The sequence below is a fragment of the Chlamydomonas reinhardtii genome, chromosome 12 (assembly GCF_000002595.2).
Source record: "Chlamydomonas reinhardtii strain CC-503 cw92 mt+ chromosome 12, whole genome shotgun sequence".
Taxonomy (NCBI): domain Eukaryota; kingdom Viridiplantae; phylum Chlorophyta; class Chlorophyceae; order Chlamydomonadales; family Chlamydomonadaceae; genus Chlamydomonas; species Chlamydomonas reinhardtii.
The window spans coordinates 5,495,269-5,519,558 of NC_057015.1; the positions used below are offsets into that span (position 1 = coordinate 5,495,269).

The 24,290-nt window shown below is 64.0% G+C and overlaps 5 protein-coding genes across 7 annotated transcripts; 3 read left to right on the forward strand and 2 right to left on the reverse strand.

The window, feature by feature from the left end:
• The first annotated feature begins 257 nt into the window (after positions 1-257).
• Positions 258-3,002, forward strand: CHLRE_12g530950v5 (uncharacterized protein). The gene is made up of 8 exons (XM_001692986.2): positions 258-567; positions 669-715; positions 868-993; positions 1,222-1,371; positions 1,543-1,618; positions 1,771-1,815; positions 2,015-2,114; positions 2,283-3,002. The coding sequence occupies exons 1-8, from the start codon at positions 402-404 to the stop codon at positions 2,458-2,460; spliced, it is 888 nt and encodes a 295-aa protein (XP_001693038.2). The 5' UTR covers positions 258-401; the 3' UTR covers positions 2,461-3,002.
• An 89-nt stretch (positions 3,003-3,091) lies between these two features.
• CHLRE_12g531000v5 (uncharacterized protein) lies at positions 3,092-8,867 on the reverse strand. Of its 2 annotated transcripts, none has more exons than XM_001692871.2 (9): positions 8,490-8,867; positions 8,236-8,257; positions 7,813-7,967; positions 7,381-7,652; positions 6,834-6,951; positions 6,400-6,675; positions 6,000-6,156; positions 5,671-5,857; positions 3,092-5,399 (listed from the first exon to the last, which is right to left on the reverse strand). In XM_001692871.2, exons 1-9 carry the CDS (start codon positions 8,558-8,560, stop codon positions 5,212-5,214), a joined length of 1,446 nt encoding a protein of 481 aa, XP_001692923.1. In that variant the 5' UTR covers positions 8,561-8,867; the 3' UTR covers positions 3,092-5,211. The 2 variants fall into 2 exon arrangements, with proteins under 2 accessions (XP_001692923.1, XP_042918660.1); XM_043068565.1 differs by having other exon boundaries at positions 8,490-8,647.
• Positions 8,718-15,177, reverse strand: CHLRE_12g531050v5 (uncharacterized protein). The gene is made up of 5 exons (XM_001692870.2): positions 11,821-15,177; positions 11,504-11,683; positions 11,309-11,383; positions 10,939-11,130; positions 8,718-10,785 (listed from the first exon to the last, which is right to left on the reverse strand). The coding sequence occupies exons 1-5, from the start codon at positions 15,112-15,114 to the stop codon at positions 9,175-9,177; spliced, it is 5,352 nt and encodes a 1,783-aa protein (XP_001692922.1). The 5' UTR covers positions 15,115-15,177; the 3' UTR covers positions 8,718-9,174.
• Positions 15,178-15,287: 110 nt separating this feature from the next.
• CHLRE_12g531100v5 (uncharacterized protein) lies at positions 15,288-17,473 on the forward strand. 2 transcript variants are annotated; one of them, XM_001692985.2, is made up of 4 exons: positions 15,288-15,569; positions 15,668-15,747; positions 16,180-16,355; positions 16,738-17,473. In XM_001692985.2, exons 1-4 carry the CDS (start codon positions 15,344-15,346, stop codon positions 16,979-16,981), a joined length of 726 nt encoding a protein of 241 aa, XP_001693037.1. In that variant the 5' UTR covers positions 15,288-15,343; the 3' UTR covers positions 16,982-17,473. The 2 variants fall into 2 exon arrangements, with proteins under 2 accessions (XP_001693037.1, XP_042918661.1); XM_043068566.1 differs by having other exon boundaries at positions 16,738-17,358.
• Positions 17,474-19,430: 1,957 nt separating this feature from the next.
• On the forward strand, positions 19,431-24,272 carry CHLRE_12g531150v5 (uncharacterized protein). The gene is made up of 9 exons (XM_043068567.1): positions 19,431-19,871; positions 20,068-20,254; positions 20,436-20,764; positions 20,908-21,412; positions 21,581-22,364; positions 22,533-22,797; positions 22,931-23,072; positions 23,245-23,496; positions 23,684-24,272. The coding sequence occupies exons 1-9, from the start codon at positions 19,652-19,654 to the stop codon at positions 23,934-23,936; spliced, it is 2,937 nt and encodes a 978-aa protein (XP_042918662.1). The 5' UTR covers positions 19,431-19,651; the 3' UTR covers positions 23,937-24,272.
• The last annotated feature ends 18 nt before the right edge of the window (positions 24,273-24,290 follow it).

The window sequence follows — 24,290 nt, forward strand, 5'->3', positions numbered from 1 at the left end:
GGTTTTACAGGTCTCTGTATGAAAGAGGTTATGATTGCTAGCGACGTGCGGAAGTTAGCTGCTTTCCTTTACTCGGCTCAAACAACTCGCAACAGCCAGTTGCGAATTCTGTCATAGGATTAGCTGTTTGGCTATCAGGCGCCTCCGGACTCAGAAGAGTTAGTGGGGCCGCATGGACTCCGACGCCATGTAAATGCTCATGCTCATGCGTAAACGTTCACTCACAACTTCTCCTATAGCGTATGCTTACTGACATTGGTACACCCACGTGAAACACATTGCGCCCAAAGCGCGTTGCAAGAATGCAAGTATTGCGGGGCTTCAACGGGCTCGCGCCCAAGCACAGCTCCAAGCCCGGCCATGCTGGACAATCCTTATATGCTCTCCCAGTGCGTCCCCGGATGCGCTGTGCTGCGGGCGTGGCGCCAGAGTCGTCTGGTGAAGTGGTCAGTGGCCAACAGGTCACGTACAGCACCGCGCCCTACTTTTCCGCAGCCAGCGCCCAGTCGGTGTCGATGGATGACTCAGGCCGCGCTCGCACGGACTATGGCTTTGGCTTCAGTGCAGGTGCGCGCGCAGCGACAGACAGCCGGGGCAGACCACGTCTGGGCGCCCGGGGCCGGCCTGCGCCAAGCGTTACCAGCGGCCGCTTGACCTTTTCCACGCAGGCGGGCTGCTGTTCCCCTACTTTCTGGGCATCTCGGAGCAGCTACAGGTGAGAGCTCGCGTGGAGGGCGGTGTTGTCGGCGGGTGCATGCAGGCCCAGGCAGCTGGCACACGCGCACACACGTGGCTGTTGGCGGCTTGCTCACTCATACCTCTCACACGTATGATTGCCACGCTTCTGTGCCCCTGCTTCACTGCCAGTCCATGAACGTGCTGCTGCCTGAGACGCCAGTGGCGGGCGCCAGCGCCGGTAGCATCATTGCGGTGTGCGCCAAGAGCGGCCTCAGCGAGGAGGAGCTGCTGGTGGCGTTCCTGGACCTGGCGAGGGTGAGACAGGGGCAGCGAGGCAGAGACTCACAGCAGGGAGTTGAGGCGATAGGGATGGACGCTTGTCTGCATCTACCGTACTTCATATGTATGTGTGTATACATATATCATATATGCGTGTGTGTGTGTGTGTGTGTGTGTGTGTGTGTGTGTGTGTGTGGGTGTGTGTGGGTGTGTGTGTCACCGGATGTATGCCATGCCCTGACGCACCCGCGCGCACACGCACAGGACTGCCGACAAGGCGGCACCCGCACCCGGCTTAAGTCGGTGCTGCGGCGGGTCCTGGAGAAGGCCCTGCCCGACGACATCCATGAGCGCTGCAATGGCCGCGCGCATCTGGCCGTGACGCGCCTATGGCCCGAGTTCACACCGCAGACGGTGCGTGGATGTGCGGCGTGTGCTACCGTGTGCTGATGTGAGGGTGCATGGCTGCGAACCTGTGTGCGTGTGCGGATGCCCGAGGGATTGTAGGCGATCACCTCGGCATGATGCTCCTGTGGACCCGAGCGTGCTGCAAGCCATGGATGCGGTGTTCCCTGTAACTTGCAGATTAGCTCATTCCGCAGCCGCACGGATGTCATCGACACGCTGCTCACATCCAGCCACATCCCCTACTGGTTCGACGGTAGGCGACCGACGGGTGCTGCGGCTCTTTGCTTTGTTAGACTTGACGGATGTAAGCATTCGAAGGCCTACAGTACGGTACCTGTATGGTATCGTAGGGCGGCCTTAACTCATCCCTGTTTTGCGCATGCATGCGACGATGTTAACCCACAGGCAGCCTATTCACCATGTACCGCAGTGGCGTCTACTTTGACGGCGGTGCGTGGCTTGGATGTGGCCTTGGGTGTTGCCAGGGGTCTGACACGGAGTGACTATTGTGGCCTGTGCTACGCGTGTTCATAGACTGTGCGAGGGCCTTGTGCGCGGGGCGCCGCACTCCACGATAGGCTGCTTCAGGACATCCGCACTTGGCTCACCACTTGCCACTGGCCATCGGCGCTTTCACCCATGTCCCCAGGCATCACGAACTTCATTCCCTCCACTCCCACGGACGTCTGCTACCGCATCAGCTGCTTCCCCTCCCAGCAGCTCAAGGCATTCAAGGGTATCTCCCTCAGGTGAGCGTTTGTAGGCAGGAGCGCGTGTGTGCATGTATGTGCGACACGGCGACGATCGTCACACAGCTCGTGGGGCAGCTACCTTCTGCCACACCTACCCCCGCCCACCCTTTCCCTGTCACCTCATTCCACGCCTCCTTCCTGCCTGGCGCCTTGGCACGCCCTCAGCCCGGATACATTCGAGCAGTGGCCCTATGACATGGGCACCATGCTGGGCTGGGCCTTCGAGCCGGCGCCCGAGGACATGCTGCTGAAGCTGGTGGAGAAGGGCAAGCGGGACGCGCGCTCCTGGGCTCTGGTCAATGTGCCCGTGGAGCAGCTGCAGCTGGCGGGCGGCGGCCGGTAGCAGCTGGGCGCACGGGTGGCGTGTGTAAATACCGGGCCAAACTCAACCAAACCAAGCCAACCTAGCGGAGCACAGGCAGAGGCAACAGTTTTGGAGGGAGGGCTTGGGCGGTGGGCACCGGGTGGGCACGTGAGCGAAAAGCGGAAGAAAGGCGGGCGCGAGCGAGGGTGTAAGTGCGGCACGTGGCGTAATGGGTGGGCATGATGCATGTGTTGCCCTGGGGATGAGATGGTGATTCCGGCAGGCTTTGCCTTGTGTATGATTAGTGTTGAGCGCAGGATGGAGTGATCAGAGAGTGTGATTGTCGTAACGAGAGACTGTGAAGATGAGAAGTGAGTGAGATTTGAGAGAGTTGGGCGCGTTATGTTGGGAGTCGGGAATGTGTTGCCAGATTTGTGTGATGACCGCTGGCGCTGGCGCTATGAAAGCCCTTGTTTCCATGCCTATGCTGCTAGGCGCCAGCAGAGCACGCAGTTGGAGGATGTTAGGGACAGGCTATGCTGAGGTGATGGCGGCACGGCGCTGTGTAACCCCGCAGTATCCATCCTTCCCTGAGCACGCCTTGACCAGGCCGACTGGCCGAGTGCGTCGTCAGCGTCAGCCGCCGGCTGTCAATGACGAGTGTTGTGGAAACGAATGCGTACGTAGACCAGAGCGGACGGCGGAGTGGGCTTGCAGGCGGCACGAGAGTAGGCAGTCAGTAGCGCAAGTTGCGAATTCACATGTTACCTCGTAACCGACGGTAAACGCTGTGGACGGTCGCGCCCATGGCTGTCCTACCCTGCGCCCATCTGTCGCCACTGCCATGGTCGGAGGAAAGGCTTTGGCACGATGGACCACTGCTTATGGTCGCAACCCAGAAACTTTGATTTCTCACAAGGTGCTGACAGAGTCATTAAAAGAACATCTGCCAATCTCAGGACCTAAACACCCTACTGCGGCAAAGCACTCGGGCACGTGCGCTAACCGGGGTGAGGCGGCTCTCACCCTCTCTCACATTGAACCTGCACGACGACGACTCATTTGGCAGTCTGCATCAGCATCAGCCAGGTGATTTTCCCGTCTGAGGTCGCACGCGTCTACCCATTTCCCGGACATAACCAGGGTCAGTTTGTACAGGCACGGCCCATCATGCGTTCAGCCACGTCCCGCTGTCAAGCACAAGCACGGCCAGCACAGGACAACCAAACAACAGGAAATCCTCTGGCCACAACACTCCTCACTGCTGCGGCCTATCACATACTGTGCTGTGCTATGCTTGCCAGCGAAGACCGATAACCAGACACCGGCCGGCCTCAACCTGCGCGCCGGCGCCGCTTCTTCGGCGACGCCGCGCTGTCCTCCTCCACGTGGCCTTGCTCACCGCCTCCGCTACATGCAAAACACCCCGCACATGCACAATGATACCCAGTCCCGTATTCGTCCGGTTTGAACACGCCCACCTCACACGCACAAACAACAGCACAATGCATACTCACCCGGCCTCGGGTAACCGTGCTGCACTTCCTTTTGGGCCTCTCGAATATCCGGTCCAACAGCAGCCGGAATCTATAACAAGGTCGCGCGTAACTTTGCAATCGCTCAATGTGGTTGCACCGGCACACGACCAATGGAAGCCCGTGTCATGTGCCTCAAGGGCATCCTACACAGCACGGCACATGTACACCCCCGTGCCCGTGTATCTCCCGACTCCCGGATTCCACGGCAGCACAAGTGCACCAAAGACTCAGACGCCATCCCAATTACCCGGCCACCACCATTTGGTCGTCGCTCCTGCGGCACAACCCGTTCCCGAACAAGTCCTGTCCTTCGGTAGACAAGTTTGTATGTAAGAAGGGGGCCGCCCCACATCATGGGATAAGAGCTCCAGTACAGAGGCGTCAAAGCTTCTCCCGCGCACCACCTACTAACACGAACTAGGCACATGTGCAAATCCCGGAAGAGTCTGCGCTAAGGTGACCAGTATGCCGCAGCAGCGACCTGCTACTGTAACCACGCACAAGCGCGGTCTCAACAGCTCTTGTAGTGCAATCCTACCAGCACCCTTCATTTTTACATGCAGGGTGTCCCCTCAAAAGATGATGAACAATGCAATAACCACCCGCTTGCAAAACCATGCAAACACAACCAGCATCCATCTCCGCATGAGCACACATCACTCCCCACCAGCACACGCAGTGTCCGTACGCCGCACCGTGTAGGTTGCCCCCTCCACAAGTGCATGCAGCGAAGCGGCCTGAAGCTCCCGCTTACATAGACCATCCCATTGAGGTAGTTTTGCAAGGATGCTTCCAGCTGCCTCAGCGACCCACCTGCATATAAATGCTGTAGTACTATCACGCTGGCCCACAGCATTGTCCACCCTCACCATACATCCTTATCCATAGCAGCAACGAGCTGCCCGTAGCAGCAACGAGCTGGCCGTATTAAGGCGTTTCGGTGGCGCGCAACAGCATCTCACCGTGCAGCCTCATTGCCAGCCCAGGCGCTGCTTTCTCCACCCCATCCCACCTTCCCTCACCGCATGCGTCAGCGAGGGTCGCCAGGCACGGCTGCAAGGGCACTGGGCGCAACTCGCTCTACCCAAACGCAGCTGCGACTGCGGCTCAGATGCTTATGACGGCGCTCCCACCGTCCTGCGCCGGCCAAGCCATGCGGCGCTGCTGTGCGCCTCTGCTCCACGTGCCTGTGCCTCCGCACGCGCAGGCGGCAGGCACGTGCAGGTTTGAAGCACCAGCGGCTATCTGTCTCCTACCGCTCCGCGCTGCCGGTGTTGTAGGGCACCAGGTTGAACTCGGGGTATGCTGGGCCGCCGTGCTCCATGTTGTCCAGCCCCGCCAGCTCCGTGACCTGGTCCACTCGCAGCCGCCCCAGCCGCCGCAGCAGGTAGAACACCAGCACCGAGAAGAACGCCGTCCAGGCAGTGATGGCCGCAATGCCTGCGGGGCGGTGCAAAACCAAAATGGATTACAGGATGGGTCTGGTGTGCCACGTCAAGCACCAAACAGGTCGCGACACGCGCTGCAGGCCGCACTAGAGCCATCGCATGCAAGCCCGTCACGTCTCCGTGGCATGACGAAGGTGAGGATCGCGTGCAGCATGTTTTGTTCCAACAGGCAAGCACCTGCCACGCTCTGGCCCTCCCTGCCCACAGCCTCAGCCCGCCTTACGAAGACCCTTCTTCATGCCATGCCCCCACCTCCGCCTCACCTAGCAGCTGCAGCCCCAGCAGGATGGCGCCCTTGCGGCCGCCGTACACGAGGCCACCGCAGTCGTAGCCGGTGAGTTCCTGCACGTAGGTGGGGCGCGCCAGCAGCGCCAGCAGCAGAGTGCCCACGCCGCCGCAGCCGAAGTGGATGGCGGACGATTCAAGCGGGTCGTCCACATGGAAGCGGACCTGTGCGCGCGAGGTGGTCTGGCGGTGGTGATGCAACAGTGAGGTGAGGGGGTGGCTATCCATCTGCAACTATCCACAGGTTCTATAGGCCCCTCCCGGCCCCCTTCCCAGCCACGCCCTTCCCGGAGCACGCCCCACCCACCAGCATGCGTGTGCCGCCCATGTACAGCGCCGCCGCCACCAGGCCGTAGATCACAGCCGCCCAGGAGGTGATGAAGCCGCAGGCGGGGGTGGACATGACCAGTCCCGCCAGCAGCGAGTTGCAGCACACACACAGGTCCACTGTGCCGCTACGCAGGCTGTGGGCGCGGTTGTGGGGCAGGAAGAGGGGAGGGGGCCGGGAGGCTGAGCGGTGGCAGGTTCCGGCGATGCGCGTGAACGTCAGGGTCCGGGTCCGGGCCGGTCAGCAGTGGATGGTAGGTCTAACCCGCCAGCAGCCGCTAGGCAACAGACAGCAACGAATACGCCCCCTGCCCTTCTTTCCCTCCTGCATCCCCTTCCTCCCTTCCCCTCCGCCCTACCCCGCGACCTGGCCCGCGCACCTGCTCAGCAGCAGCGCCGTGAGGCCCGACACCGAGGCGCACAGGGTCATGTTGAGCGCCACACGGTCCGCCGGCGTGCTGCCAGGATGCAACGTGGCGTTGGCCCCCGACGTCACAGCCGCCGACACCGCCGCCGCCGCGCTTGCGTACACGTCTGCTGACGTGTCGCCTGACGCCACCGCACTGGCCGCCGCCTCCGCTGCCGCCGCCGCCATGTTGCCCATGTACACATAGGCCGAGCCGCAGTTAAAGCCGAACCAGCCGAACCACAGGAAGCTGCAAGTGCAAGGGAGAGGCACGGCGAAGGAATGGGCGGTCAAGGGATGTGGGCCGTCGACATACAAAGTATGTTGGCGAATGGGGTCCAACGGCCAGGAACCACAGCACAGCGCTCCCGCTCCAGCCCGCGGCATCCCTCACAGTGCCGTACTCACAGCGTGCCAATGGCCACGGACGACACGTCGTGCCCCGGCAGCTCCTTGGCTCGCCCCTCCTCGAACCGCCCGATGCGCGGCCCCACCAGCGCCGCGCCCACCAGGCCCATCATCCCGCCTGCGCAGCAGCAGGAATACGGTACCCACCAAGGGTGGAAGGGGCGGGCAGGGCACCGAGCTGTCAGACTTAGGCCGCTGCAAAATGACGCTAGGCGCCCAGTCACACCCCGCTGGCGCCCTGACACCCGACAGTGTATACATGCAATCCCTTTCCGCTTGCTCGCTCTCTAGGGTCCTGGCCCAGGCGCAGGCTGTGTACCCGCGGCCGGCGGCCGTACGTGTGCTGGAGTGGCCCTGCAGCCCTTGTTCACACCTATAGGCCTGCAGTCCCGCCAGCCTCAGCCATCACCCGTTGCAACACGCTGATTGCCTGATCCAACCTCCAACCCTGATTCAACGAACACAAAACACGCAGGCGCCGCTGTGCATTCTCCCCAGTCCCTTCCCCATTCCCCACCCCTCTCCTCCCTCCCCAGTCCCCACGCACCGCATATGTGCACCACAGTCCCGCCCGCAAAGTCCAGGAAGCGGCACTCGCTGCTGATGCCCAGCAGCCACGAGTCGCGGCTCCAGGCCCAGTGCACCACCACGGGGTGCACCCAGGAGGCCATGAGCACCGTGAACACGGGGTAGGCCACCAGGCTGGTGCGCTCCGCCAAGCAGCCCGACACGATGGTCACGGTGGACAGGCAAAAGGTCCAGCTGTAGAACCACAGCTTGGCGGCGCCCAACCCGCCGTCGTGGAAGAAGCCCGAGGTGCTGTGCAGTGCAGGGGGCGGAGACAGGGGTTTTTTTGAAGGTGAGGAGGGGTTGGTGGTAACGACGCGTGAGTCATGAAGCAATGTGGCCCCACGTGCGGGGTTTCTTCCCGCAGACCTGCTCTTAACATCACTCTCCCCACGCTTGCGTCACAGCTTACCCAATGAAGCCGTCTGTCGACGATCCATAACTAAAAGCATATCCAACGGCCCACCAGCAGATGGCGCAGAGCAAGATGTTGACCGTGTTTTTGAGCAAAATGTTCTTGACGTTCTTAGAGCGGCCGTATCCCACTTCTAAGGACACGAAGCCGACCTGTGACGCGTAGGCGAAGAAGTCTAACGTTGGCGTGCCGTGGCGAGAGTGTGGATGGTGTGGCGGGCAGGCCCGCGGCAGAGTTTGAAGGCGGCAATGGCGCATATTTACAACCCACAACCAGCCTGGTGTTCTCCTGGCCGCTCAGGGAGTATGCCTGAGCCCACTGAGTATGACTGAGCGCCGGGCGGCCCGGTTTCTCGGAACAACGGTGTGCGGTCAGTCTGGAGTCTAAGGACATTGCCTTCATCTTAGCAAGCGATCTCACCTGTAGAAAGAATACAATGGCCCTGCGAGGGAGAAGCAAAAGGGGGCCCTTCAGCGCACGTGAATCCTCAGGCGACTGAAGGCCGCTAGTCGGGCACAGAATCCTTTGACATCTTTCTGTGCCTGTCACGTTCCCTTGCGTTGTCTACGTTGACGGTCACCCGAAAGGCTCCGGGCCCCCGCAAAAGGGCTGCTTTTCGCAGCGGAGTCCGCGAACACTATCTGTACTTCCGCAGAACGCCCTACGCAACGTACCCCTGGATGATTAGCAGGTCGCTGTAGGTAGCTCCATGGTCAATCGCCGTCGCCGAGGGCGTCGACGACATAGCGCCGACTGCCTCTCCCTGCTTGGCAGCAGCGTCCTTTGAATTCCCGCTGAGTTTATTGCGTCATCACATCAACTTGCTCGGATTGAAAACTCAGTTGGGGAGCATGTGAAGCCCGCCCACGCAGCCGAAAAGTCAGCGCCCGAGGTGTCCACGGCCAATGGCAGCAATCACAGAGGTGCGCCTTGGTGTGCTTAAAATATAGCTTGAGCCAAGGGCTCCCTTAATGAGCAGTGCAGGAATGCCAGGTTGCAGGGAAGCAAGAACTTCAGGAGCGCTTATTTCTACTGGTCCGATGTAATCTGTGAAAATGATAGAACACGTTATCACGACTTGTGGCCGTCTAGGCTGCGAGGGCGGGAAAACCGGCAGGCCCATGTGCTCTTGTCCTGCCCATGTTCCGACGCACGCACACGCGGACACGCCCCGCCTCCCCCCTCATGGCATGCCGACAGCCGCGTCCCGTCCACCGCGGATTGCACCCCTTACAGCTTGACCACACTTCCGACAAGCCAGCCAAACAATATGCCCTGGCAATCATTAGTTCTGTCCCACCACATCATGAAAATATCATCAGCGCCGAACAAAAATCCGCCGGAATCGTTCAGCTGCACCTACTGCTGCGCATGCAAAAGCACGGCCTTCAGCCACTCCCGAACCACCCGGCGCTGCTGCTCGGCAGATCGCAGGTCCTTCCACTGCCGCTCGCGCACCGGCACTACCAGCCAGCCCGCGTGCGTGAGCAGCCGCCGCCTCAGAGCCCCTGCGCCCGACAGCAGCCACCGCGAGTTGCGGATCACGGCGCCGCCTGCGGCTGCCCCCACAGCCAGGCTCCTCGGCGCACCCGTGGTGCGGTTCGCGGTCACCTCCGCAGTGGCGCTCGTACCAGCGCCACCGGCTCCGGGAGCGTAGGCGGCAGAGAGGACCGGTGCGGCCGTACGCGGAGGTGGCGGCGGCAGTGGGCACAGATCCAGGGCTAGCTGGAGCCGCTGTCGCAAAGGATGCGAGTGTTCGTATGCGGCTTCCTCTGTGACCACCGCCTGCTCAGCGCCTTGCACGTCTGTCGTTGCCCGCGCCGCAGTCCTCCGTCCCCGGCCTCTGCCCTTCACCTGCGGCCGCGGCAACCCAGCCTCCACCTCCAGCTCCACTGCCACATCCACCAGCATCGCCCCGTCGCACACCTCAACCCCTGTGGACACCGCCGCAGACAGGAGCGTAGCGGGCGGCTGGCCCAGCCAGTGCGGCGGCAGCGGCTGCCGCCCCTCAGAGTCTGCTCTCGCATCCACGCTTGCCTCCTGCAGCACCTCCCGTACCACCGACGCCACCTCGTGCGCCCAGCCACCCAGCGCCGCAGAGCGCGCACGCCGCTGCACCTCCAGAGCCCGCTGCATCGCACTCGCCGGCAGCTTGTCTAGCTCCTCCTTCAGCTGCTGCTGCAGCACTGCCCTCGGCTGCGGCGATAGCGCATCCTGCGCCTGCGGCTTTTCTGGCACCCCCGTACCCGATGACTGCGGTTGCTGCTGCATGTGAGCTGGTGCTGGCGGTGGTGTGCAGCTGGCGAGCACGGTGCAGGCAACCAGCAGTTGGAGGTGGTATGAGGAGGGAGCGGGCGGCGGCCAGCGTTGCACACCGGCGCCCAGCGCCTGCAGGTACTCCACAAGGGCTTTGGCCAGCAGCTGCTCCTGTTGGTGCTGCTGGTGCTGCTCTTGGCGCTGGTCTTGTGCCGCCGCCGCCGCCGCAGCAGCAGCTGCAGCCGACTGGCGCACATGGCGCTTGGCGTCTCGCGGTCTGTCAGCGGGCAAGTACTGAGCTGGTAGTCCTCCAGTGAGCACCAGCAGCGCCCAGCACAGCGTGGCGCGCTGCGCTAGGCCCACACGCGGCCACACCGCGGCACGGCTGGCGTGCAGCGCCTGCAGCAGGCCCGGCGGCCGGTGCTGCAACTGCCCACACGCCTCTGCCACAGCAACCAGAAGGCTTGGAGGTAGGCCTGGTGCGGCGGCTCCTGCCGCTGCCGCCGTACCAGCGCCTGCTAGTTTGGCACTGCTGCCCATGTTCCTGGGCTGCCCTGCTGAGCCCGGGCTGAGGTCTGCCAGGCCGAACGTGTCCGCAACCACGATGCGAAGCAGGCCGTTGTGGCGGTAGTGCAGGCTGCACAGCGACTGCAGCAGGCCCGCTCGTTGCCCGGCAGTGGAACCGGTGGAGCCAAGCTGCAGCATGCGCTCCGCCTGCGGCACACAGGAGCAAGCTCACTGCTACAGTGGCACACGTCAGGAAAAGCTGTTGCATTTGCGTCAACCCCTAGTGAAAGCGGCATCCATCACGCATCCGCGCACGCGGCAACGCCCATCCCCTACCACTTCTGCGCGCCACACCCTCACCGCGGCCCGCAGCAGGCGCCCCTCGTAGTGCCGAGTGGCGGCGAACGCGCCCACCAGCCGCAGCACCTCGCCCGCGCCCATGCCGCCCAGGCGCCACATGCCCGGACAGCTGCACACCACCGCCGCCGCGTGGAAGAGCAGCAGGTGGTGGAAGCGCAACACGGAGCCGAAGGCGTGCAGCACCGCCACGATCTGCAGCATTTCCAGGCACGAACACATACACAAACAGTCGCAGGAGCCCGCGAGGCTTGGCTTGCTCGGTTGCTCCCGTGGCGCTGGTCATACCGTCCGCTATTGCCCATATGATCCACTGCTGCGCAAGCTCTGCGCCAGAGCATAATCACGAACAAGCGGCACCCCGCATCCCCACCTGGTCGGGCGACATGTTGATCATCTTGTTGCGGCACGCCATCGCCAGGGCCGACAGCCACACCACGTCCCGGACCTGGCGAGGTGACACACACAAGCTCATACCGTACGCTTGGAGAAGTATCGCGAGCTTTGAGAAGTAACGCAACGCATAACGTATCACTCGCTGCATGTCGGAATCGCGCAGCAGCCCCACCTGCATCACCGCAAGGGTCGCAACCATGACCGCCAGGGGCTGGGGCCGGATGGAGTCCGCCCGCGCGATGACACAACGCCGCAGCGCGGTCAGCGCCTGTGGCAGCTCGTCCTCGGCCAGGCCGCACTCCAGCAGCAGCACGTGCGCCTCCGCCAGCTGGCCCGGATCCAGCTGCGGAAACTGCAGGAACAGGCAGGTAGCACAGAAGCAACACCGGAGCCAACACAAGTAACGGGCTTTGCGGTACTGACCGTGCGCCAGAGCGCGAGCCCGCCTTTGCAAAGCTGAGAGAACTGTGAGCCGCCAACCCCGCTCACCAGTGACGTGGCCCGATCTGCCAACTTCAGCTCTACAAGCGGGTTCGCTTCGTAGCGCGGCGCGGCCACCACCAACGGCAACGCGGCAGCCCCTGCGCCGGCACCGCCCCGCCCGGCACCGCCTGCTTGCCCCATGCCGCCGCCGCCGGCACCTCCAGACTGCAGCATGGCGTATCCGCCCGCCGCCGCCACATACACGGCGCCTGAGGCGGTTCCCTCACCGCGGCCGTAGGCGGCCGCGGCCTTGCGGAACGCCCACAGGCTCCACAGTGCCTCCCGCCCGTCCATCAGGTGCAGCCACCCCGGCGCCACCCGCACCGCCTCCGCCGCCTCAGTAAACAGCAGCACACCGCCACGAGCCAGCTCCAGGTCGGGGCTGGCGGACGCCCGCTGCGGCGCCAGCTGCGGCGCGGTTAGCAATGGTGTACGGGTCGCAGTGGCTTCAGCAGGCGCCGGCGCCGCTGCCGGCCTTGATTCGGCCGCGCGGGGTGCCGTGGAGGCGGCAGCCGCGGAAGCTGGTGGTGGTGGTGGTGTAGGTGCGGCCGCGGGCAGCTGCTCCAGCGTTGCGTACGCCCACAGCGCCGCGGCCAGCCACGTGCCCTTCCACTTGGCACGTGGCGTCACGGCACCCGTATTGAGCTGCCGCGCCAGCCACACGGCCAGTGCCGCTGCCAGCCGCGTGACGGCGCCACCGCGGTAGCCCAGCCTCGCCAGTGCGGTCAGGAACACGCACGCGGCACGAAAGGTCAGCCGCGACCGCTTTAACTCCGAGGCGGCTTGACCCCGCGGCACTGCTCCCGCAGCACCGCCGCCGATTCCGCCTGCCCCTCCCGCCTTAGCCAGCGCCACGCCCGCGAGTGCCTCCAGCAGCGGCTCGTGGCGGTGGCCCGCAGCGGCGTAGCCAGCCACCACTGCTGCCAGCTGCGGCAAGGACAGCGGCGCCAGCAGCAGCTGCGGCTGCGCGGCGGCTGCCGCCGCAGCTGCCTGGTATGCGGCGGGCGAGTAGCGGGCGTGCGGCGCCAGCACTGCGGGGCCGTCATCGCGGCCGGCGGGCTGGTAGCGGGACAGGCGGCCCAGCAGGTCGCGGGCAGCCACCACCTCGGGCGGCTCAGGAAGCGGCGCTGCGGCTGGGGTCGCAAACGGGGTCGAGGCCAGGGCCGGGGCGGTGGCAGCTGGGGACGCGGCTGGCGCCGCCGTGTCAGTGGGCGCTCTGACAGTGCCCGCAGCTGCCTCGCTGGCTGCTGCTGACGAGTGTGCATTGGATGAAGAGGTACCAATCGCTGGTCCCGATGCGCTGGCCAGTGATGTGGTCGGTGCAGACGCCGCCAGGGGCTCAGTGGAGCCAAGCGATGCGTCTGACACTGGGAAGGGAGCAGATGCGGCCGTGGCGGTGTCCGTCTGCAGGTCCGTTGCGGATACGGCTGGCTGCACTGGCCTTGCCGGCAGCCCGTCTGCGACATGCAGCTTAGTTGCAGAGGCTGCTGGCTCTTGCCGGCGCCCCGGTTGCGACTGCACCGGTCCTTGCCCCACCTGCGGCACCTGCCCTGACTGTCCCTGTACTGGCCGCGCCTGCACTGGCGGTGGCTGCATCGCTGCCCCCACTCGGGCGTGTCGTGCGGCGCGCAGCGCCTCCCGCGCTGCCTGCAGTCGAGCGATGCGGCCCTGAATGGTACGACCCAGCAGCGCCGGCCGGCCGCCCGCCAGCAGCAGGCCACTAGGCTGCGTGCCTTCCGCCGCTGCGCTTGAGACCACTGCCGCAGTCGGCAGGGTAGCTGCAGAACCAATTGTAGCACTGCCCATAGTTGCAGCCATGGCGGCAGTGGGCATGGCACTGCTCGGTGCTTGAGCAGCAACTGCCGAGGCCCCGGTCTGTGAGGGGCCGCCAGGCGCGGTTGGCACATGTGGCTGCTCTGCTGCAGGCTGCTGACCTACCGGAAGCGATACGGCTGCATCACTTGTCTTCTTGGCGTTGCTCCCATCATTCATGCTACTGCTACTGCTTGCACTGCTGGTGCTACTACTGGCGGCGCTTGTAGCGATGCTCATGCCGCCAGTCGGCAGAGGTGCGAAGCTGCGCCCGCGGCGGCCCAGGTGCGTGTTCCACTGCATCGTCACTACCGCGCGGCGGGCGGCCATCAGCCGCTCCTGCGGACTGGCGCCGTTGACACCGACATTACTGGTGATGGTGACCCCATTGCTCGTGCTGCTGGTGCTGGTGTTGCTATTGCTACTGCTATTGCGGCCGCTACTGCTGCTGCTAGAGCCGGATAAGGTTACGGGGCCCGCTACTGCCGACAGGGAAGGCGTATCACGCCCAGGCACGGCGCGGCGCATGTCGCCGTCGCTGCTGTGTGTGCCAAGTGCACTGCTGGCCAGCCGCGTGGGCGCAGCAGCCAGGCCCGGCGGTGACGGTGTCGGCGCCGCCGGAGGTGCGGCCACCGCGCCCGCCTTCCATGCCTCTCCAGCAGTCTGACTTATGCGCTCGTCATGACCCTGGTCACGATGGGTCAAACCCATGTGTGACTCATCCGGCGCTGGGGCGCATGCGCCTGAGCCGCCTCCCACGTCCTGCGGCCCCACGCCCGGCGCTGCTGGTGCCCTTCCACTGGCTCTCGGCTTCCCTGCCTGCGGCTCTCGCTCTGGAGGGCAAGCCGGTGTAGACAACTGGTCTGATATGCCGGCTGGTGCAGGGCTCGCAGCTGCCACATCTGGTGCCGCATCGGAGGCAGCGTCCACGGCGCCCTTGAGGGCGCCGCCACCGGGCGGGTCCCCGAAGCCGTACTGAGACTGGGCCCGGCTGCCTGCATCCGCATCCGAACCGCGCGGCCTCTGCGGTGTTGTCTTTGCTGTTGCCGCGGGTTTGGTAGCACCTGTCTGAGGTGCAGCCGACACGGTGGTAGCAGCACTGGCGGCGGCCTGGCGGCGGCCATGGCGTGCCTGCCCTCTCCCGCCGGCGGCAGCGGGCCCCTGCCCGCCGCTGTCACCTGCCCGCCGGTGTGTTGTTGCTTCGTTGCTCTTCAGCGGTGGCAGGATTAAGTAAGGCGGCACATTGACCTCATACGGCGTTGCCTCCTGCTGCAGGAAGTCCACCAGGTCGCCGACGCCGCGAGCATCGTGAGCGCCTGCCTTCCCCACGGTCGCACCCCCTCGGAAACGCGATTCAGCTGCCCCACCGCTGACAAGAACGGTATTGAAGCATTTGTTGAGGCATCGACTCAGTAGACGTGCACGGTATGTGCGAGGGGCGGAAAAGGCTGGCGAGCTGCCCTTTGCAGTCGCCAGATCCGCCTTCATCGCGATGTGAGCCGCAAGCAAGCGCGTTAAGCATATGCATGAGTGTAGGACCAAGAAGTTAGCTCTAGAAGACAGTCCCGGCCAACATTGGAACCTGTCTGCAATCGTGAGCCCGCTTTCTGTGCTTGGCATGCTACGATTTGCAGAGCTAACAAGTTGTACCAATACGAATTCAACATATTCACACATTAATAATCCCAACTTGTCAATTCCTTAACAGTCGCGAAACATGCACTCTTCGCGGGGTGCCAGCCACGCCGAGGCTCCCCCCAGCACCGGAACCACCATTGTAGCATGCACATATAAAGGAGGCGTCGTGCTGGGCGCGGATGGCCGTGTGTCCATCGGGAACTACATTATGAACCGTGCGTCTAACAAGATCGCGCCTCTCGCGGAGTACATTTTCCTCTGCCGCTCGGGAAGCGCACCAGACACGCAGGTTATTAGCGACAATGGTGAGAAGCGGGGATGTGGAGCCAGGTCCGGGCTCGGGGTGGCCTCTCGTAAACCCTGCTCGCACCGCTCACCGTGGCTCCCCCGCCCGCGTGCGCAGTCAAGCACTACCTGGACCAAATATCGGCGGAGTCAGGGGAAGAGCCATCTGTAGAGATGGCAGCCAATCTGGTCAAGCTGGTGAGCTCACGCGGCGGGGGCTTGGGCAATGAGGGTTGTGTTCCGGCGCTCTGCCGCGGTCTGCACCAGGGCAGTCGTGTGGGCACACACGGCAGAGCCCTGTGCGGGCCGCCGGCGCAGGTCGCTGTTGAGGAGGGGGACACGCAGCTGCTACCTGCTGGACCCTTCGTAAGGGCCAGCGCGGCGGGCAAGGCTGGCTTGCGCTTCGCGTGACGGTCCTTCGGCAATCTGTTGGGCGACGCAACAGGCTTAGACACTGCGTGCTGGTGTCCTTCGGGCTCCACTTTCATGGCCATGCGTAGCCATGACTACCTCCACCCGTTGATTATGCCCACCTGGATATGGGACCAGAACCGCCTTCCCGTCGAGAGGCGTACGCGCCCCCGTAGCGGCGTCCACCCCTCTGCCTCCTTCTCCCCCCTGCCCCACCAGATCAACTACAACAACAAGGACCACCTGGTGGGCGCTATGCTTATCGCGGGCTGGGACCGGCACGGCGGCGGCCAGGTGTACGGCGCACCCATCGGCGGCACGCTGGTGAAGGAGAAGTGGGCTATCGACGGCTCGGGCAGCACCTACATCTGGGGCTACTGCGACAACGAGTACCGGTGAGGGCTGGCGGGGAGGCAGGAGGAGATGCAGGCCGGAGGCAGGGTATGAACAACGGGTGGAGACAAGGATTGCAGGAGCACATGGTGTGGGTTTACTTCATGATGGCGAAGTTGGTGCTGCTGTGGGGGGAAAGGTTGGCGAAAGCGGACAACGACGGCATCCGGGATGACTGCTGACACATTGTTGGCCCAGAATGGGGAAGCCGATAGGAGGCTGGAAAAGCAGGTCGTCAACACATCAACGGCACAGTGGGCGAAGTCCGACTGGCCGTCAGCCGCCTCCATGCATACACTTGCTCGTCAACCGCCTTCGTCTTTCCCATTCTGACCACCCCTGCTCTCTACCTCCCTGCCGCCTGCCCTCCTCTCTTACCCCCAGCGACGACATGACGCGCGAGGAGGCGGAGAAGTGGGTGGCGGAGGCCATTGCGCTGGCGATGACACGCGACTCCTCCTCGGGCGGCTCCATCCGCCTCATCACGCTGGACGGCACGGGGGCGCACCACAAGTACATCCGGGGGGACGAGGTGCAGCAGTTCGTGGGCGACCTGCCCTTCCCCGCCGCCCCGCCCGCCAGCCTGCCGCTGCAGGGCGGCGCCGCCGGCAGCATGGTGGTCGGGTAGCGGCATGAGCCGTGGAGCTGGAGGAGGCGGGGTGGAGCAGGGCGAGGCGAGTTGGTCAGGGGTGGTGCTAGTAGGGCCAGGTGTGGAACGGTAAGAATCGGGCGCAAGAGCAGCTCCGGGTTGTCGCTGCATGGGCGAAGGTGAAGGTTGATGTTTTTGGTAGCTACTGGCGTAGCATGGCCGTCGTTTATTGGGCGACGTATATCGTAGTGCTTCGGTCGGCAGGGGTGCATTGTGGAGCTGGAGTACGCAACGGGTTGAGGCGGCGTCACACGAAAGCGTTAGCACCAGACTCCTTACGGACTTGCATCTTAGGGAGGCTGGTGCATGTCAGCAGCGCCTGGCGGATGGCTGGTGGGCTGTAATATGAATTCTTCACTACCGGTACTGAAGACGCGGATGCCTCATCAAGATGCATGGCGGCTGTGCCCCCGAGGAGGGTAGGAAATCCGAAAAGTTGCCGGTGGCCTCTGGCTGTAAGGGTGAGCCGGGTACCCTGCCGAGCCATATTTGGCTGCGTGCGCGGGGGGTTGAAGCTGCCTGGGGCGGGTCGCCGCGGCAGTCCAGATGCCTGCGCCGAGGGATGGCAGATGCCTGCGCGACCCCGCGCCATCAGCACGGATGCCTGCGCGAGGCATTGCAGATGCCGCGGCGCCCCTGCTAGCACATCCGAGCTGCCTATTGTAGCCACCCTAGTTGCTTGGTAAAAATGCCGCAAGAGGGTTTGGAATGGGTAACGGGCAGTGTGTAAGTGGGTACGGAGCACTCCTGCACGCATACACGCAGACACCACTGACGCGAGAATGTCGGGGGCCTGGGCCATGCTGGCCTATACTGAGTGCGTGCTGATACTTAAGCAACCACAATATCTTTAGATGTTGACTGTTTCGAGCTGCAGAAGTCTACTGTAAGTTGCGGTATGAGCCGGTCAATTCTTTCCTTCTTTTGGGGCTTGGGGTGCCACAAGAAGGCTACACGTAAAGCAGTAACAAGTCTAATAACGACCGGGCAAGCAGGGAAACAAAAGGCTCTCTGCGAACCACTGGTTCGCGGGGCGTGACAGCCAACTCGGCGCCGCAGCCAGCTTTCCGAGGGATTACAGCTTGTCACCCAGATAGCAGATACCATGAAATAGATCACAACTGGCTCCACGGCTTACTCCCAGCTTTAGCGGCCCCAGACCGTGTTGTCATGTCCGAACCCTCCTGCAGTCCTAGTTGTACTGATTATATCGCACTTGACGCCTCTGCGTGTAGAGTATTCATTGGGAAGCAGGCCGGATTGAGCTTGCCATGGGCACCGCACCGGCACCAGCACCAGCACCGGCACCGGCACCGTGGGTACCCGTGGGGTACCCATGTGGGCATACCGTGCTTGCTGACATTCCCGCAATCTAAACTCGGCACGCTACGTTTTCGGGTGGGGGAAATCAGCCAGTCAAGCTGCGGGGGCACGGCAGCTAAGATGCCCGGGCGGACCGCCTCCGCCATCCCAGATGCCTGGGCACGGCAGCTAAGATGCCTGGGCGGCCCATCCCCGCCAGTCAAGATGCGTGGACATGGCACCCCAAGATGCCCGCGCAGGGCCACCCCAGCAACCTCAGATGCGCGTGCGCGGGGGTCAGGTTGCCTCTGGAACTTAGCTGCCAGACCAGACCCACCCCGCCAGATGCCTGCGCTAGGCAACTTTCCCACCCTCCGGCCCCCGCTCCCCGCCCACAGTTGCAGTCATGGTGCACCTTAACGGCGCCCCAGTCCTTATGCCAGCCCAATACTACTTACACCGGTACATCGAGATGTTTGGGCCTTCAAAATCTGGATCTGCTGGAGCGACGGCACAGGCGAGGGGACTTTGACCTGGAGTCTTGGGCCTTGGGGCACCCGGGTGCCACTCCGGCAAGTCCCAAGCGACTGCGTGAGTCCAAGCCCCTTGACCATTGATGCGGTACCGTATGACATATATAATGGTCCCTGAACGGCCCCGGGGCATAAATTCGAGCGACAGCCAAAGTCGAAATGCTAAATGTCGCGCTTGCCAGGACCGAACAGAATTTGCCCGACGCTATCACGCTTTCATCTAAAGGTAAACCTTAGTTGACGGCACTTGTGATATGCCGAAAACACCGCCTATGCGAGATACGGGCTTCGGTCAATTTCGCGACTTGAGCCCCGACTAACATGTTTTAGTCCTCCGCCGAGCAATACTGGCCAATGATGATGTAAGTTATGTTCATACAAAAAGGCGGCGCCTGAATCGTAAGGTAGGATTTGCCCCGGGCTTCCCCCAGAGCCCTCCGCGCGAGCGGGTTTGGCTGGGAAAATGCACCCCCCGGACGGTATGCGCCGTACAACACCGCAGACCTACTCGGCCGACGCCAACCCCGGCCCAAAACCCGTGTCGGCTACCACGGCTACACAACGCCGTGTCAAACAGCCCCGGCCGAATAGGTCTGAAGGTGCTACGGGCGCCTCAAAGTTCCAGGGCCCTCTGGACTCAGCCCAAACCGGGAGTGGCACCCGGGTGCCTTGGGGAATGCTTGTGTTCGTGCCTGATTGGTCTGGATTGGCGCTCGCCCTCCTCGAGCTGCTCTTACAGTCGGTACTGCTAATGTTTGAACTTGAGGCTTAAAACAACGGACTGGACCCCATGTCAAGTTAACTTTCAAGCGGAATGGCATTATCACATTCAATGCCGCGTTTCGGGTTCCTGCTGATAGGCCTGATGACATGCACTGTTGTCGCCATAGAGAATAATTATAAAGCAAGGGGGCCACTTCTGGTGGTGGGCTCAATAAACGTCGACACGACGGTGCATCTCGACGAACTTCCGCGGCGCAGCGAAACAAAAATAGCCCAGCGCCCCAGCCCGACCCTTGCTGTGGGTGGCAAGGGTGAGAATCCGAAATCAGCGGGGCACAGGACTTCGTGGGGGATGCGATTCGGGGGTCAGGGGCCGTGACGGGTTGACCATGTAGGGGCACGGATGACCTGGCACAGCCCCCAGATGCGACACCCTTCTCATCAGTAACGCACTCCACCTTCACTCCTTACCACTTCCATCCTCCCTGTACTTCGACCCCCTCACAGGCGCCAACCAGGCTGTGGCGGCGGCGCTGCTGTCCGCGGGCACGGGCCGCGCCGCCGCGCGCTTCGTGTGCCGGCTGGGCGACGACGCCTACCTAGGCTGGCTGCAGGGGGAGCTGGCGCGAGCGGGGCTGGACACGTCCGCCTCCGTGGTGGTGCCCGGCATGTCCACCGGGGCCGGCATCGTATGGTGGGTGGCGCGGTGGGGGAGGGGGCAGTGTGGGGGGCCGCTGCGCGGCTGGGTGGGCAGCCCGGTTGTGGCAAGTGCAGCGTGTCCAGCATCTGGGGTCGTGATCGCAGAGATTTAAGCGCTCATGCACACGCGCGTGGCCTCACAGCACTGGGATGATTCCGTCTTATGGCACTCACAGGCTGGACGCGGAGGGTGCAGCCACCAGCGTCGTGCTTGGCGGCGCAAACACACAGGGCTGGTCGCTGCTGCCGCCCGACGACGCGTCTTCGGCCGGCGAGAAGGCGGAGGAGGAGACTGCCGCCCGCGAGGCGGCGCTGCTGGCGGAGCATGCGGCAGCGGTGGTCGCAGGTGGCAGTGGCAACGCTAGTGCTAGCAGCACGGGTGACACCAGTGCGGCTGCACTGCGGGCGAGTGTGCTGCTGCTTCAGCGGGAGGTCCCGGAGCACGTGAACGCGGCGTTTGCGGCGGCGGCCGCGGCGGCAGGCATCCCCGTGCTGCTGGATGCAGGTGAGGCGGGACGCGGCTCTGCTCAAGGCATTGCTGTTGACTAGGTATCCGCGACCTCCAGCCGCCGCTGCCTGGCTGGCCACAGCGCCACCTGCACCGACCTCCCACCGCATTCAAACCCACCCCATTCCCCCGCCCTGTAGGCGGCGAGAACAAGCCGGTGTTTGCGGCGCTGCTGTCACACGTGGACTTCCTGGCGCCCAACGAGCAGGAGCTGCAGCGCCTCACCGGCCTGCCCACCGCCACCGAGGAGCAGGTGGCGGCAGCTGCCGGCGCCCTCATGGCGGCGGGAGCGCGCGGCGTGCTGGTGACGCTGGAGGGCCGCGGCAGCCTGCTGCTGTTGGGAGACGTGGAGGCGGAGGCGGAGGCTGGCAAGGCGGCGAAGGGCACAGGCGGCATCAGTGGTGGCCGCAGGTGCCGGCCGGTGCGCGCCATCCGCCAGCCAGCGCTGCCGGTGCCTGGGGGTGTGGTGCTGGACGCCACGGCGGCAGGCGACGCCTTCCGTGCCGCGCTGGCGGTGGCGCTGGTTGAGGGCCAGGGCCTGGAGGATGGGCAGGGGGGCAAGGAAGGTACCGGGTGGGAACAGGCCCTGCGCTTCGCGGCGGCGGCGGGTGCCATCGCGGTGTCGCGCATGGGCGCCATGCCCAGGTGAGGGACGGGCCGGCTGTGTTGGGCCTGCGTGACATGTTGCGCTTCTTACCTGGGGTCTTATGTAGTTATGTAGGCCATGCAGGGAAGCGTTAGCTCGGGTAGCTGGCAACTCGTGTGCGCAAGCGGTAACTGACGCGGTTTGTGCGGCTGCATGTCTGCATGCAGCCTGCCCACTCGGGCCGAGGTGGAGCAGCTGCTGGTGGAGCACGGCGCCTCGCCCGCCGCCCAGGCCTGGGACGCACCCGAGCTCCTCGCCGCAGCCGCCCGGGCCGCAGCTGCCGGGTCAAGCGGCACTGAGGCGGCCGGCGCTTCTGCTGCCGCCGCTGCCGGCTCTTGCAGCCTGGGCGGGGGCGGAGTCGGAGTCCAGGAGGGCACATGCAGCAACCCAGCCTCGGCGGCAGAAGCAGGAACAGCCACAACCACAATACCGGTAGCAGCTACGCCAGAGAGCGCCGCCATCGGTAGTTGCGCCGCTTCTTCTTCCGCCGCCACCCCGCAGCACCACCAACCGCAGCTGTACCAGCATGACGGCGCGGATGAGGCGGCGGACGGCGCCTGCCCGCTGCTGTTCGGCGCGCGTCTTAACTCCATGAAGTCACGCCGCGACAAGCTGCTGGCCAACTACGCCAACTATCTACCCGCCGCCAGGTCCTCTGAAGACGGCGCCGCAGCAGGTTCTCAGTCAGCCGCGTCAGGTGATGCTGGGCAGGACGGCTCTGCCGCTGCCGCTGCGCGGAGGGAGCGGCTGTTGGAGCAGCTGAAGGACAACGGGCCGCTGGGTTGGGTGGCGCGTCAGGGGCTGGTGCGCGCAGCCGATGGCTGGTCGGGCGGGCAGCAACAGCAGCAGCCGGCTGGTGGTGCCGGGGGTGGTGCCTGGGGTGGTGCTGGGGGTTTGGATGTGGTGTACTTCAACTACCCGGAGCACCTGAAGGGCCTCACGCTGCAGCAGGTGCGTGGAGTCAGGAGCCATATGGGCAGCAGGCATTTTGGTGGCCGCAGCCGCTCCACGGCAGCAGTTTGTTGGTTATAATTGAGCCTGCGTCCACACATTTTTAAGTGCACACACCCTTGCACACTGTATCGACCCCTACTCCGTTGTGACTATCGTACAACCCAGGTCCAGGAGGCGCTGTCGTTGGCGGGGCTGGCGGCGGGCGGCGTGGCCATGCGCTTCCCCGCAGACCCCTTCCGCGCCGGAGCCTTCACCAACCCAGACCCCGCGGTGCGCGCCGCGGCGGTGGCGCTGGCGGTGGAGGGGTGCGGCTGGGCAGCGCAGCTGGCGGCGACGGCGGTGGCGGCGGGGAACCTTTCGGCCTCAGCCGCGGCTGCTGCGACGCCAGCGCCGGGGCACTTGGTGGTGTGGTCGGCGTACGACGGATACGGTGAGAAAGCCTGCACGGGCTTTTAAGCGGCTAGCTGAAGAGCAAACGGGGTACGGTACGGCATGAAGGAACTTTACATGCCATTCGGCGTTGCCGCACATGTCAATGTGTCATGCCAATGCGGCCACTGCAGACTACCACCTGCAGGCCGACTACGGCGCCGCCTGGTCGGCCGCTGTGGAGGCGTACCGGCAGTTGGCAGACGCCTGTGCCGCCATGCACGTGGCTGTGTCCATTGAGCCCAAGCCGACCGACCCCTCCAGCCGCTTTTCCTTGTGAGTGCTCGCAGTTTTGAACGCACTGTCCACCGCCCCGCCCTATTATGACCCCTACTTCTCGCGCCACCGCCGCATGCTCTTCCTACACATGTTCTCTATCCTGCTCCCGCGTCATCTTCACCCCCTTCGGAGTAAACTGCCCCCATCTCCCTACGCCCCACCTCGCCAGCCTGCCCAACACCGCCTCCGCCCTGTCGCTGGTGTCCGCCGTGGGCCGCCCTAACCTGGGCCTCACACTGGACACCGGTCACCTGCTGATGGCCGGAGAGTGCCTGGCACAGAGCGTGGCCGAGGTGGCGGCGGCGGGGCGGCTGTTCGGGCTGCACCTCAACGACGGCCACGGGCGGCTGGGGGCGGAGGACGGGCTGGTGTTTGGCAGTGTGCACGGCGCGGCGGCGCTGGAACTCATGTACTACCTCAGGTGCGGAATGAGATTTCGAATGCGAATGGCGGCGACGTGGCCGTGTGCTTGGCCGGTGTGTTGAGGCAGTGAACTTGCTGTTTTCCTGCTTCTCCAGTTGGGGGGGGGGATGTAAATACGCTTGCCGGCGTCTTGTTCGTAAACTTGACGGTGTGACGGTGCCGCGCCTTTGCATCGTGTTGTGCAGATACAAGCTCCCCCCGCGGCCGGCGGGCGCCTTCTCTCGCGGGGACGGTGCTGCTGGTGTGTTCGGGCTGCCGCATGCGATATTTGACACCTTTCCGCTCAACGAGGACCCGGTGCTGGAGGCGGAGGCCAACGTGCGCGCCGCCAGGGGCATGTGGGCGCGGGCGGGGCGGCTGCGGCGGGCGGGGCTGGAGGGCTGCTTGGCGGCGCACGACGGGCTGTGTGGCATGCGGCTGATGGCGGAGCTGCCGTGAGTGGCGAGAGTAATGCAGATGTTGAAGTGGGTTTGAAAGGGAGCGGGCGATTGCATGAAAGGAGCCGCGACGTGGAGTTGGGATGAATGCACTGAACCGAGTGGGGCTGTGATCATGCGTGGACGACGAATTGGTTGCTGGGCATTTGGGGTAAAGGTTTTGCCCGACAACATCAAGCATTGGATTGGTTATTGTGGGCGAGTGGGAGTGAGAGTAATTGGGCTGGTTGGGTGGGTTGGGCGGGGGGCGGGGAACACTGAGTGGGAGTGAGCACCCGAGTGTCGTGGCACGGCATGTGTGGCGAAGGTGTGTGGCCCCGACACTAATTACAGCCAACGCACGTCGAGTGACTGT